The 15,147-nt window shown below is 35.9% G+C and overlaps 1 protein-coding gene across 2 annotated transcripts; it reads left to right on the forward strand.

Annotated features, from left to right (window-relative positions):
• Nucleotides 1–650: 650 nt before the first annotated feature.
• LOC125468458 (glycine-rich protein 5) lies at nucleotides 651–1,459 on the forward strand. 2 transcript variants are annotated; one of them, XM_048564238.1, is made up of 2 exons: nucleotides 660–990; nucleotides 1,075–1,459. In XM_048564238.1, the coding sequence occupies exons 1-2, from the start codon at nucleotides 759–761 to the stop codon at nucleotides 1,239–1,241; spliced, it is 399 nt and encodes a 132-aa protein (XP_048420195.1). In that variant the 5' UTR covers nucleotides 660–758; the 3' UTR covers nucleotides 1,242–1,459. The 2 variants fall into 2 exon arrangements, with proteins under 2 accessions (XP_048420194.1, XP_048420195.1); XM_048564237.1 differs by having other exon boundaries at nucleotides 651–1,459.
• Nucleotides 1,460–15,147: the final 13,688 nt, after the last annotated feature.

Below are 15,147 nucleotides of genomic sequence, written 5' to 3' on the forward strand. Positions count from 1 at the left end.
AGGAGTCCAAAATCAAAATTTGATTTGCAATTTGGATATGTGCATCGGAGATGATTGGAACTCAAAACTCAATTATTATTTTCTTGTAGACATGATACTCTACTCAAATTTCAGATTGAAACCCAAATTTGAATATCTTTTTAACCGGAAATCAAATATGAGTTTTGAGTTCTAGATCCCCATAGCATTGGAGATACTGCTACATATACATCGATCGAGATAAAAGTTTTGGAGAACGATGCATTATGTAGTGCACCAGATTCCTAGCTGAAAACATGAAATGAGGCACATGCGGTCACCAGAAACCCATGTGAGAGAGAGAGAGAGGGGGAGAGAGAGAGAGAGGGGGGGAAAGAGAGAGAGAGAGAAAGAGAGAGAGAGAATGGAATGGAAGTAACTAAGCGGTAAAAAGACGTTATATAAAAATATATATACTTTAAATAGTAAGACATATCAACCCTATTATAGCAAATTAATGGTACACATAAAAACTTCTCTAAGGGCATGCATGCTGTATCCAGCTGAGGCAGATGGTTTCCTTTTTCAAAGACGTACAGTTGGGGTTTGCATGCATTAACTGTCCCAACACGGTTTTATAGATGAGAAGATGATCAAAATTTAAGACCAAACCGTAATACTATCTCCAGTCCATCTTATCCTTCACATCCATGTCTATATATAATCCCCTCTCTCAATCCCCCGCTTCACAGCCAAAGTCATCTTTTGATTAGTCACTTAATTAGCTACTCTATCCAACTATGGCTAATTATAAGATGCCTTCTTCTTCTAAGCTTCTTCTTCTTGTGCTTCTCGGTGCTTTCGTTTTCACTAGTGGTGCAAGGAAGCTTGGCAGTGAAAAGGGTTCTTTTGAGGATCAGAAAAACTTGTTTCACCGTGGTGGTGGTGGACTAGGCGGTGGAGGTGGTCTTGGAGGTGGAGGAGGTTTAGGTGGTGGTAACGGTGCTGGTTTTGGTGGTGGTGCTGGAGCTGGTGGTGGACTTGGTGGCGGTGGTGGTGGAGGATTTGGTGGTGGTGGCGGTGGAGGAGTAGGTGCTGGATCAGGTTTTGGTGGAGGAGCTGGTGGCGGGTTCGGAGCTGGTGGTGGCCTTGGGGGTGGAGCTGGAGGAGGTGGCGGCGGAGGATTTGGAGGTGGTGGAGGAGGAGGACTTGGGGGAGGAGCCGGCGGAGGTTTCGGTGGAGGAGCTGGTGCTGGTGGTGGGCTTGGGGGTGGATTGCCTTAAAGACGTACATGATCTGCACGAATAATCTACGATTCTACATGCACTTCCAAATCAATTATTTTTACCTTGAATTAATAATTTAGTACTATTGAATTGAACTCTCTCTAGCTCTATAAGTATGTGTTAGGGAGAGTCTTGTTGTTCGTGTCAATTGTAATGTGTACCATCGTTGCTTTGGCTACGAAGTATTCTAATGGTGATGAGTTTGTTCAATTCTAGTTCGACCCTTAATTTATTGAAGACACAAAGCTGATCTTCATATGAATGTTTGCCCAATTGTGCTAATTAATGTCCATGTGTTATTATAAGAAACTTTTTTCTGCTCGTGACCTCCAGCCAATGATAAGCGCTCTCCATCTCACTCGTATACAAATGACATTGCTGAATTTAACTACTAAATGTACCATAATTAAAACTAACTTGTCTTTATAGTTTATTGTGACGAGTTATAACTTCTTATTGTTCATAATAGATTGAGATAAGTTAACTGTGACGTGGTTTACATAATGGACCTATCCATAATATTTTTTGTGTACTTACGCGGGCAACTAATATGTCTCACTTTTATGATATATTAATTAAATAAACAATTACATAGGTTATAATTGTAGTGGAATTTTGACACCAAGTAGCGATATTTTAGACATTGAAAATTTTCCAACTATAGATGTTGTCGCTCATTACTCTTATTAGTTTATAGGTAGGAAACTGATAAACACACACCCTTCAATATTTCACTCATCCCTATTTAGCTATGTCCATATTGTTTCGTTTGATTTATTCAATTTGATAAAAAAAAAATAAAAATAAAGGAATTGTTATTAGCACTAAAAACATCTCATTTGGCACTCTAAAGTTTCTATAATTAGAAAGAAAAATACATTTGTGCGGAGTATAGAACAAGATTTTTGGATTGCTAATAATAGTTTTCAAAAATAATTATGGTGTGGAAAAATCACCTTTATTAGAGGTATATATTAAACAATTTTGAGTTTGAAATCCCGAACTTGATGGACTTGGGACCACTGATGAGGTCAAAAATATAATCAAAAGGGTAATGTTAGAGAGATAAAATTTTGAAAACTAAAAGACATAGAAATTGATAATTTGTTTATTACTTAAGCGTTGATAAACGTGTCATTTCTATTGGTGATACATCATTTAGTTTACAAATTTTATCTCCACAATCTTCTTAGCATTACCCTAACCAAAAGGTCCATCTGAATTTGAGGGATTTCAAAATAGGGATTTATTACATGTTTATGACCGGATATGAGAGAAGTGAAGTGCACTTAAAATTGACTTCTCCACAATTATTAAAATGTGGTAATATTGTGGATGGATCATATATATATATATATAAATAATTTATCGAGTACCTCAAGTTCAAGGTAAACACCGATCAATCATTTGTTCAATTCTTTCTATTTGTTTATAACAACTGGTTTAATGACATCTTTAATCTTGGTTATCATCCACATCAAGTTCCACATAACTCAATTAACAATTCATTTAATTTTGGTATAAATGTTCTCATCGTTATTATTAGCACTAGTTCCGCCCCATTTGGTATCAGAACCAGATCAGTCAAGTGGTGGGATAAAATAATGTTATCTTTTTGTGTGTACTAGTGGCGTACGTATTTAGACAAAACATATAATTTATTTGTATGCGTAAATGATTGATAATATATGATGCTAGTAAGTGCGCTTAGGGGGCAAACCTCTCTTTCTTGCGCTGCATCTGTTTGAAGTTTATGGTGCGCATTTGCTCCGAATCCTGTTTTACTGATGCTTTGCTTGACTGAGTGCCGACATAACGGTTTGGAGTTTAGTTGCGAACTAGGTTTGGCATCTTTTTATTCGTCTACGGTCTCTTTCTGAATCCTGTTTTTGCTCCCTTTGTATTTGATTTTAGGAAGACTTTGGATGCGGTCCTTAACTATGAATATTCTTTGATTGAAACCTTGTTGGTTTTTAATTTTTGATTGAGGTCCCTGAAATTAATGTGATAATTTATTTCTATGTATGTTTGTCACATCCCGGCCCGGGTGGGACCACTTCCCTGGCCCGCTCCACCACCGTAGCATGATATTGTCCGCTTTGGGCTTACCATTCCCTCACGGTTTTGTTTTTGGGAACTCACGAGCAACTTCCCAGAGGGTCACCCATCCTGGGAGTGCTCTAGCCCTCTACTCGCTTAACTTCGGAGTTCCTACGGAACCCAAAGCCAATGAGCTCCCAAAAGGCCTCGTGCTAGGTAGGATGGGAATATACATTTAAGGATCAGTCCCCTGGGCGATGTGGGATGTTACAATGTTACTATATTTTTTTTAAATTAAAAATTAGAAATTTTAGTTTTTTTTTTATATAAATGAGATTTTAAATAAAAAATCATAATTTGTGGGATTAAAAATATTAAAATATAAATATACTACTGTGTGTGTATAAACATGGGTACATTCATCAAAATTAACAAAAAAATTAATCAAAACATGGGTACATTCTTCAAAATCACCCAAAAAAAAAAAGAGAGAGAGAGAGAGAGAATGTACCCATATAAGTTTAAAAATGGATTAGAAAAAAATTGAATAAATTTTAATTAAAAAAAAGGGTACATTTTACATATAACAAATTGGTATATTTAAGAATGAGTACATTTTAACATTAAAAAGTTTTACATGAATGGGTACATATAATTAGCATGGGTACATTTAGCAAAATAAAAAGTACAATTATGGGTACAAATACAAATAAACTTTAAAAAATATGGGCACAAAAAGAATTTAATATATGGGTACAAATTAAAACTGAAAAGAAAATTGGTACAATTTAAAAAAGAATTACAAATTAAAAACTAAAACTAAAAATATATGATAAAAAATTTAGTCATAAATATAAATAGAGAACTGTTATTACCACTCCAAAAATCTTATTCTACACTCATCACAAGTGTATTTTTCTTTCTAATTATAGAAAGTTTGGAGTGCCAAATGAGATTTTTGGAGTGCTAATAACAATTCCCTATAAATATACTAATTGTAACATTTTTAACATTAAATGAATATATTTAGAAATAAAAAATATTTTATTATTGAAATAATTAATGATGCTATTAATACTCAAGGACCTTGATCAAAAATTGAAAAGGAATAGGATTTTAATCAATAAAGTAGTAAAATGAAGAATGAGAACCTAATTTCTCGTTGATTTTATTACGAATATTCATGTTTCCGTTGGTCTAGTTAAATTTTCTTTATTGATGTGAATAAAAAGAAAAAGAAGGAAGTTCTCATGGCTTGACTGTTTCTCAGGAATGTGGGCGGCTATATTTCGCCAGAGCCTATCACGCAAATGTGGAGCAGGCCCTTTTCTTCAGAGATTCCTAACATGCAACACAGACTAACATGTTGCTTGCATTTTTATAATCATTTATCTTTATTTGTTTTCTGTTAACAGGCTGCCGTCAGTAGACTCCAATCTTCTACATTTGTAAGATCCCATCCAGAAATCTATTTTTAGATTTTTGCGTGAAAATATGGTATTCCTATGAAAAAAAAACAATGTCAGATATCATGTCAGCTCAGGACGTGTGACGGTAATCTTATCATTTCATCTGTTTGATCTTAAACTTTAGCATCCAAAACAACATCTGATTGTTGACAAACTATTTTGTTTTAATGCCTCAGGAGTTGTAACCTTTTTGCAAAAATACATGTTTGTCATGGTTATTATGTTCTGAAATGAGTAGAAACACAGTAGACTGGTAGTACTTGTTAAATAAGTACGCATTTTAATTGCTTCATTAAATTTCTTCAATCTGTTTTCTTGCAGGGCCTCGTTTTGGCAGTTATCCGCAATGCTGATAAAATGAATTTTGCTGAGATAGATAAGGAGATCAATGATGAGTTGATTTTATATTATATATTTAACCATATGCTTGGTATATTTTGGTTATTATTTTGGAAGAATTTAATTGTATTTTCAATATAGGACTTTCGGCTTTCTCTGGAACAAAACGTTATCAAATGGATGAATTTTGAAGTAATTCCAGTTGGAGACATTCGTGAGTCACTTGGCTTGATCATATCAAAATTTGGATTTTTCTACCAAGCGGTGATTTTTTTTTGTGATAGAATAAAGGAGAAGTGCATGGTGCTGGAAAAGTGATGGGTTTGAATTGAGTTTTTGGAGCCCAAGATGACCTCTGATGGGTTCGAGGCCTTCTGGAGATTTTTTTTAGAATGTTCCGGTCTTCAAAACAAGCTATCATGGGCTAGATTTGGAGGAGATTTGAGGCTAAAACATGGCTGGACAGTTTCCTTGCAGATTCTCCTAGCTTAATTAAGACTTTATTTTCTAAGATATTTTATTATTATTTGGTTTCCTAGTTGGAACAAAAGACTATGTTTTAGGGATTATGCGATGGCTTTAGCGTAGGCATAAGGTTTTAGCTGGCCCTAGTTTCGTTGAACCTTTTCTTTTATGCGACTTTAGAGATAGAGAAATTGGCTAAGGTTCTTGAATATTTTTAGACTTTTACATTAAGGTGTTTTCAATCCTTTCCTTTATAATAAAATTTTCTATGATTTTAATATGAATATGCGTAGTTAATCCGTTTTACTAGGGTGAGGCCACGAGCCTTAGCAAGAATATGTAATTTCTATTTAATTGCTTATGATTGATTGCATGCATGCTTTGAATTATTGATCACTGTTTTAAACTGTCTAATTGTCTTAATGCTTGATCACCATTAGGATCTTTAGAAAAGTAATTTGATACAATTTTGGTTGGAAGGTTCCTTGAAATTGACGCTGGTTTATTGTGGTTAATAATTGTAATTTCACTTAAGATGAACACCACGTCTTAAGGGTTGCATGATTTTTAAAAGGGTTTTCATAAAACATAATGAGTCGCTCATGTTTATATTTGATCCAAACGTCTGGATGGATTGCATGTTAGATATATGTTTTATGTTGGAGGTTCCAAGTAGAATATATATTAGGAAAACCTAACCTTCGAAGTGGCATGTGTAGATCATAAGTAATTGGTAAAAATACATAGGATTGCTAGGTGATGGTGGAACCCTAGTGTTTTTATACATTGGTATTTAAAACTCTTTTCTTTTATCATATTAATTTTGGGAGAATTTAGTATTTGTTTTTAATTAAAATTCGTTTTTAATATTATCCCATTTTAAAATCTCTTTTCTCAATTTTTAGTTTTAAGTAGTTAATTAGGAATTGTTTTTTCATAAATTATTAAAATAGTCTTTGTGGAGAACAATCTTACTTAAGCATCTATACTACAATATCCTTATACTCTTGTAAGTATTTTATGTGATTTTAACCCTATTTATGTAGACGGTAAAAATCCTATCAATCAACACCCTCTCAAAGAAGGCAAATGATGGATCTATATCAATGGATGAGATGGCTGGAGGTACATTTACAATATCCAATGGTGGAGTTTCTGGAAGCCTTTTAAGTACGTCCATCACCAACCCCCCTCATGTCTGGTGCTTCTCTGACACAATCTTATTTGAACAAATGGAATTCTTATTTTGGGTAGACACCAACATTGAAAATTTAACCTCACATAAGCGATTACTTTGGCAGTCGGCAATCTTAGGTATGCACTCAATAGTTGACCGCCCAATGGTGGCTGGAGGCAACATTGTCCCCCGGCCAATGATTTTTACCTATGACAGTAGGCTTATTGATGGAAGAGAGGCAGTTTTCTTCTTGCGTGGTATAAAAAGATGTTGCGGAGGACCCTCGGAGGCTTCTCCTCGACATATGAAGCTCCCATCAGGAGTGGTACGTGATTTGATTCGGGTCTTTGGGAAAAATCTAATATGCTAGAGGAAAATGAATACGTAAGACATGAATTTTGGTAGGATTTTGACCTGTTAAGTGAGATCCTAGGTGGATTCTTCAATTCGTCTTGTCAGGTTGCGTTTTCTAATTTCAATAGTTAATTGACTCCGTTGTCTAGATTCTTTTGCTTTACAGTATACGAATATGAAGTTGTTATTAACATTTTAAAAAAGTCATCATGCACTCTTATGTAAAAAAATATAAGAGAAACTCTACTTGAAGGAATTTTTTAGGGTGCAAAAATCAGCTCCGAAATAGGGAACTGATGTTTCATAGGACTATTTTACATATTGGTAAAATATGAATTCAATAAATTGTTGAATGTGATTCGATGTTGTCTTTGATAAGGGTAGTAACATGGATTACATGTGGTACATTTATAAAGCTCTGTTGAAATTGTTAATATCGTGGAACATGGTTTTTGAATAAGGTGATACGGTCCAACAGAAAGAACAAGGTGATTTATTCAACACAAAGTTATGATCTTTTTTAGTATGTTTGCCGGCCATTTGAGCTATTAAAACTAAGTTGTTTATGAACTTCTTACAGTGTGAAGCAAAGATTGTTGCGGATAAATTCGTTAAAACTTTTATCCCTTACTTGCCATTTTAAATCATTTATTTGGATATAAATTTTAATATGTTATTCAAAATGACCGTTGCTCGATATTGTGATAAATTTAAGAGCCAATACTTGTTAAATTTTAATTTAGAGACCAAAATTTCAGTTGGACTCAAGTCAATGAATTTATTTGTTTTGTCGTGTGTGTGTTTTTTTTTTGGGTGTGTGTGGGGTGAAAGTCAACGAATTAATGCCCCAATTTTTTCCAATTCAGCGCGTAAGACTTGAAGCACATCTTATGCATCCTCTGTTGAATTAGATTAGAGTTTAATCCAATTCCACGTTTGGTTCTCAAACATGAATATGTGTAGATTACAAGATAATTCCCTGATCCGACCAGCAACCCCGCAACCCAAGACTCGTGATACCGGGCCGAACCCAGGACTTGGTACTTGTACCAAATCAAGAATGCTTATCCTTTCTAATCCAATGTAATACAAATTTATCCCTTGATCCCAAGCCGATCACTGTCATGAAACATAATTATATTCTCAAATGGATAATGTGAGTACCAAAAATACTGATTTATGTACAACGTCCAATAATAAAAGGACACGTCATTTAAAATCACACCTCCCACCGCCAACTACGATCCTCTTCCACCACCGCTGACCATGGTCCTCTTCCACTGTCCCACCACCACCAGCCACTGCCCCTCGCCCTGCACGACTAAACATTGTTCTTTCCCACCACCACCAGAAACCGCCCTTAGCCCGAATTCATGGACCTGCATCTCACATGAAGGTAGAAACAAGAAAAAACATCCCACTCCACCCCATCACAACCAGCCACAGTATTCTCCCTGTGCAAAAGGAACCCATATTTTTCGACTCATGAAATTGAGTTTTCTGGAAATTAAAATGGTTCGTTTTGACGGGTGAGGAGGGTTCCTTTTGAATACTCTTCAATCTTCATGAGATTGGACGGTCTGGTAGTGGGTTTTGGTGAGGAAGAAAGGTCATTGTTTGGTTATATGATTTGTTGAAAATTGAGTTTGTTTGGTTTTCATGATAATGGGTGTTTGGATAATTTTTCAGAGAGTTTAAATGACACGTGTCTTTTTCCTGTTGGATTACGTACTTAAGTCAATAATATGGCTACTCACTCGTGAGTACCTAAGAATTATTCTTCTCAAATTATATTGATTTGTATTAGTTACCAATGATAATACTAATTGTAGCGCTCCCTTTAGTCTATTGAAGGATTCCTAAATTATATCTACTTAGGATTTACACAATCACACTATACCAATAATAATTGTAACATTCACTCTTTAGTATGTAAATACTCAAGTAGTAGTCGCATCAAATCTTTAGGTTGAAAGTAAAAGTAATTGACGTTTTGTAGGCACTGCTGTAAAACATGCGAGTCTCACTTAGAAATTACATATGGGAGTAAGTCTCACCAAAATTTGGTTATGGTAAAACCCAACAGGAGAAAACCCATAGTCTAACAAGAAAGAGGTGAATTAATGCAACATGTCAATACTTAACATCTTCAAGAGGTAAGTAGTAGAAAATGCACACATAGGTATGACCATTCCAGAATGGGTGTCTTGTCAAAACCTCGTCAGGTTCGAACTAAGGGAAAAAAGTATATTAGAGTCAAGTGAGTATATTTCAGGATACTCCTCATCAATTCGACAAACTCCCCCTGAGAACTACAAGCGTTGCAAATGAGAAAATTTTCGCAGACCAATTCCTCAAACAAGCTTTTGGAAGATTGACTTCGGAAATGACTTCGTGAAGAGGTCAGCAAGTTTGTCTTGGGATCAGATATTTGCTTGACTTCAATCTTTTGATACTCATGATAATATGAGAAGGACGCAATATGCTTGGCTCTGACTTCATTGATGTATCATTGCTTGATCTGGTTAACACATGCAGTGTTGTTTCCATGGATTGTTGTTGGGACTCAACAATGGATGAAAAATTGCAAGTGCGTCGAATATGTTGAACGAAGGTTCATGCGTGTAACGACCTAAAATTTTTAATTCGGAAGCAAAACACATAGGTAGGCCGCAATAAAACAATGTTTAATTATAATTCTAACTAACCATACAAAAAAATAATAATAATCATTTTGTTTAATTTATGGCTGCATCTAACATCTTGGTTAGACTGCCTACATACCCTAAATAAAGTGATCAAGTCATTCGTAGTTCACCTTGCACTTCTAGAACAATATACGAAAATTTCATTCTGATCCAACGGTCGGATCTCTGCCAATCATGAAATCAAGTAGTGGTCAACGTTTTATTTTACAAACTTGCAAATCCAATTCGGGAAGATCCGTACGTCGGATTCCTGATCTGTAAGTTCCTAAGGTCCTTAAATATTGCGTACGATAAGGTCTCAAAGTTTGGTGACGATCCAATGGTTAGATCGTTGGTTCATATAATGACCTAGTAACGTATCGTGGTGAATTTAGGTTCAAACGATCAACCCATGTCATCTGAATATCACTACTAAATTTAAGGCATCTAATTTAGCTTAAAAATAGCATCGATGACCCTCTGGCCAGGTGCCGCCGCGGGTGGCGGTCAGTCGCCCTGGCTCACCAGAAAATTCAACTATTTCAAAAAATTCTAAAAATTTACATAAATGAAAATCTCAACTAGGGGAGCAATTTCCATACCTGGGCCGAGTCCAATTCGATTGGGAAAACCCCCACTTTCACTCAAACCTATTGAAAACCCTTGAAATTGGGTGTTCTTGATTCGACTCTAAAACAGCTCCGACGCCCCAACCAATGCATGTGCTTTGTTCCGGAGGTTGAGGAGAGTCTATTGGTGGTGGTGGTTGATAGTGAGGCTTTCGAAATCGACCGATCATCATCCTTGAACCCACCGCACGCCCGTGCGGTTTTCACATATTTGTATAAAATTTGGGGTGGATTAGGTAGAGGGAAGGCCATGGAGTGATTTCCCAAGGTTTGATTGATGTGGTTCGTCGGAAAAACCGACGAAAAGCACCGGAGAAGACAAAGGAAACGGGTAGGGTCATGCGGGTCAAAAGGAAGACCCGGTTCTCACCCTCCTTTCCCTCCTCCCCAGTTTTCTGATTGGGCAGTGCCCATTTCTCTCTTTGCCATTGCCATACACATGGCACCTCACAATTTCTGGAAAAATCCAGATTATGGTTAAATGACTATTTCACCCCTAACTTCGCTCGTTCATATCTCATTCGTTCTAACTCCGTTTCATAAACGGTTTGCGCCTACACATTTGTAAGATCGAGCTCTATCCAAATATGCCACGGAAAATGATAAAATATATGAGGTTAAAATACGTCATCGTATTATTACGTTTAGTCAACGATGGACATTTTAGTCATTTCACTTTCTGAAAAAAAATTCCACATAATCACATATTAAATTTTTTTTTTCTTCATGGTATTACATTCGACCCCCATTAAAATAAATCTTGTCCTCGAGATTTCTTCCCTCAAATAACTAAAAGGAAGTAATGCTAATTCCACCATTTCATTTTTAAGTGAATAAAATCATAACCTTAGTCTCCGATTTTATTCAAGCCCCAAAAATAAGTACTTCCACGAAGTAATCATTTATACTCAGGTTTCCTACCATGCTCATTGGTAGAATAAATGTCAAAAATTCTAGCCATACACATTGGCAAAAATAATACCAATCATCAAGCCATAATCCTCAGGCCTAAATAAATACTAGATTATCAACCACATCTACCGTTGGTTAGATAAATACTAGCATGATAATCACAATCATTGATATACTACTTACCATCATTGCCTTATTCATCATAGGCAAAACAATTATCATAAATTCCCAGCCGTAACCATCGTCGGCCAAATAAATATTAAAATTTCAAGCCATAATCATCAGTGGCTAAATAAATATCACAATTTCAAGCCAAACCATTAGAATTGGCAAATCAAATATTAGAAATTCCAACCAAAATCATTGGAATTTCCAATCACAATTGTTGGTAAAACCACTTACCATCATTGGCTATATGCAGCCGTTACCACGATTCTTCCTCAAAATTTCTAGCCATAATCACTGGCGATATCAAACATCAGAAAATTTTTGCCATATTTAGCTTTGGCAAAACAAATATCATAAATTCTAGTCGTAACCCTCATTGGCCAAATAAATATTAGAATTCCAAACCACATTTACTATTGGTAAAACCACTTACCGTTATTGCCATTTTCATCCATGGCAAAACAAATATTATAAGTTCAAGTCGTAACGATCATCGGCCAAATAAATACCAAAATACCAAGCCATAATCATTAGTGGCTATGACACACCCCGACCCAGAAAGTCCACTTGGACCCTGAATCGAGCTGTGCTGGCCGACACCTAGAAGGTGACGAAGCCATAAAATGTGATAGTGTATAAAAAGTGAATAAATTTGAATCTAAAAGTGTCTAAGTACCAGAGTGCGCTACGAGTAGGAGCGAACCCATTTCACACGCGATGTCAGAGCATAAGTAAGGTACAATAGTGTGGGTAAGAATCATACCCTCATAATTATCCATCAATACTAAGATTCGCCACAGATTCTTGTCGATACAAACTGATAGGAGCATATTCATGCGACTTAAATGGCTTGTTCTCGTACATTTACGTTATGTTTCTTTAGTTATTTTAGTCCTTTATGCTTCTTTTGTGTGTTTTCAGGTTCTAAGGGCAAAGTATGCAAAAGGGTGCATTTTGGAGTAGTTTGGGGCGTTAAATGGATTGCATATACTTGAAGCCAAGTAGATGGACGAAATTGAAGACCAAAGGAGGCCCTTTGTACCAGAAATTCACACCAACACATCCCATTTTAGATTGCATTCCAATCATTCCAGCCAAGCCACATGCACTCCCTTTAATTTATTCAACCTAGCTGTCAAAGCACATGCACATTCACCCTAATCATTCACATACACAATCTGCCATCATTCACACATTCATTCCACATGCATTCCCTTCATATAAATCAGCCACATGCACCCATAATCATTCAACCAACTTTGCACATGCATTCATCATCATAACCTAGCTGTCATTCCACTTTAATCCACATGCATTCCCTTCACAAATCAGCCACATGCATCTCCCATCACCATTCCAGATTTCCACCAAGTTCCTAGCTGTCATATTCCCTCCTTTTCACCTAAAAATAAGCATCCATTGCAGCCACAATGGATTCATTCCCATTCATACACAATTCATTCACCATTCATGCCAGAAATTCATCCCCTCTCTATAACACATTCATACTTCACCATTCTTCATATTTTCTGCCCAAAAAGAAGCCTTGAGGTCCCCTACATCCATCCCTATCCTAAACACATCATTCTACACCATCCATAACTCCCCATCCCTCCAAACCTATCCTTAGACCTTGTGCTACAACGAAGAGAAGGAGAAGAGTGCCTAAACGTTCATACAATTCAAGTTTGAGTTGTTGGAATGTTTAGGTGTTTCTTTGATTTCAATGTTTAATTTCAATACCCTTTGTTTTGTACGAATGAGGAATGGAAGAGAAGAGGGCCTAAACGTTCATACAATTCAAGTTTGAGTTGTTGGAATGTTTAGGCGTTTCTTTGATTCTCTTTGTTTTGTATCATGAGGAACTAAACCCCCCTTGGCTAGGGGGGATTTGAAATATATGTTTATGCTTGCATTTTGATTTGATTACTTCTAATTGCGTTTCATAAGTTGTGAATTCAATTTGTTTAACTATTTGATTGATAACCTATTTATGTATGTTGATTGAGAGTGCACACTTAATTTTCATGCATGAATATGACGCTAGAATATAAGGGAGTTTCACGTAATAGTTATGAACTTATATTCACAAGTAGTGGAGGTTGCTTATAAACAATCGCGTTAAACGAATTCTTGGCATAAGTTTCATGCAATCATAGTAACGAATGCCTCGTTAACACTTATAATTTTCATAGAGCGTAATGATTCTTGCTTGTATCTCTATTATGCAATCATGTAGGGGACTTGTGGGGAATGTTTTGGGTTGTCGTATGCAATCATCCAATTCAATAACGTTAGGAAGATTTGAAGGTTAATTTAAGCGGACCTAATTAACTTGGGGTGTTGAGAATTCATGGTTTATTGAAATGCAATTGGAAATCTTTTATTTATGCAAGTGTAACATGTGTGGAGATGAACCCCTTGGCTAGCATCCATTCATTCCATTTCATCAATTTCATATTTACATTCTGTTTTAATTGCAATTTGTTCATTTAGTTTTATTTCGTCAAATCAAAACCCCCCCCCCTTTACTTTCTTGTTCTATAGTGTTTAGAATCTGTTTAATTTGTGTTTTAAAGTGTTTTGAATCAACCTATAATCTTAAATTCGTCCAAATTTGTGTTTAAGGTCAGAAACTGCCCAGTTAGTGTTTTTAGGCAGTTTTGAGTCTTTTGAACTTGTTTTGAGTCCTTTGAGTCTTTGTATTGTCTTAGATTAGTTAGAAAGGGTTTTGATTTGTGTTTCTAAGTATTTTGATTCAAGTTTTCATCCAATTTCGTCCAAATTAGTGTAGGTGCTCAAAACTGCCCAGAAAGTGGTTTTTAGGCAGTTTTGAGTCTTCTAGTTGCTGTTTTGGGTTTTAGGTTTGTTTAAGTGTTTTAACTTTTAGTTTTGCATTCTTTGAGTCGAGTTTAGTGTTTTAAACTTTGTTTTAGAGTTTTTAAGTCCGTTTCCAAGTGTTTAGCAATCCCTCCTAATCCCCGGTCTAGAACGATCCCTACTTACATCTTTACTACAATTTGACAAAAAGAGGGTTTAATTTGTGTGCGTATAATTCTCGCATCACAAACTCAGCAGCTAAAACCTGGAGGGCACCAAACAGAAGGTGTGAGTATGCAATAAAACCAAGCTTCCCAAAGTTATTACCTCTCTAAAAGTAATGCCCCTAAATGTAAAACCCGTATCGTTTTCCATAAGACAGTACAACATATATACATATATCCAAACCATACTCAGAAATGACCAAAACCACAGTTTGCCATCAACTCCACCATACATTAATAAGTAGGCCAAATGAACTAAATCAATACAAAGTGATATATCAGTCAGAGTCATCTAAAATGACTTGTACAACTTATTCATATCTCATCAATCATGGCTAGCATATAAGTCGGAGTCACCTATAGTGACCTGTACGACTTATCCATATCTCATCAATCCTGGCTAGCATATAAGTCGGAGTCACCTATAGTGACCTGTACGATTTATCCACATCTTATCAATCATGGCTAGCATATAAGTCGGAGTCACCTATAGTGACCTGTACGACTTATTCACATCTCATCAATCATGGCTAGCCAATAGCTCAATAAGTATACCTGCACACGAGTCGGAACCACCTAAAGTGGTCTGTACGACAGGCCTGGGTGTAATACATATAAA

This window comes from the organism of the source record quoted next, unplaced genomic scaffold (genome assembly GCF_019419815.1).
Source record: "Pyrus x bretschneideri cultivar Hongxiangsu unplaced genomic scaffold, Pyrus_bretschneideri_v1 Contig38, whole genome shotgun sequence".
NCBI lineage: Eukaryota > Viridiplantae > Streptophyta > Magnoliopsida > Rosales > Rosaceae > Pyrus > Pyrus x bretschneideri.

What these genes read in the sequence shown, in the direction of transcription:
- LOC125468458 (XM_048564237.1), top strand. Translation starts at nt 759, where the DNA reads ATGGCTAATTATAAGATGCCTTCTTCTTCTAAGCTTCTTCTTCTTGTG.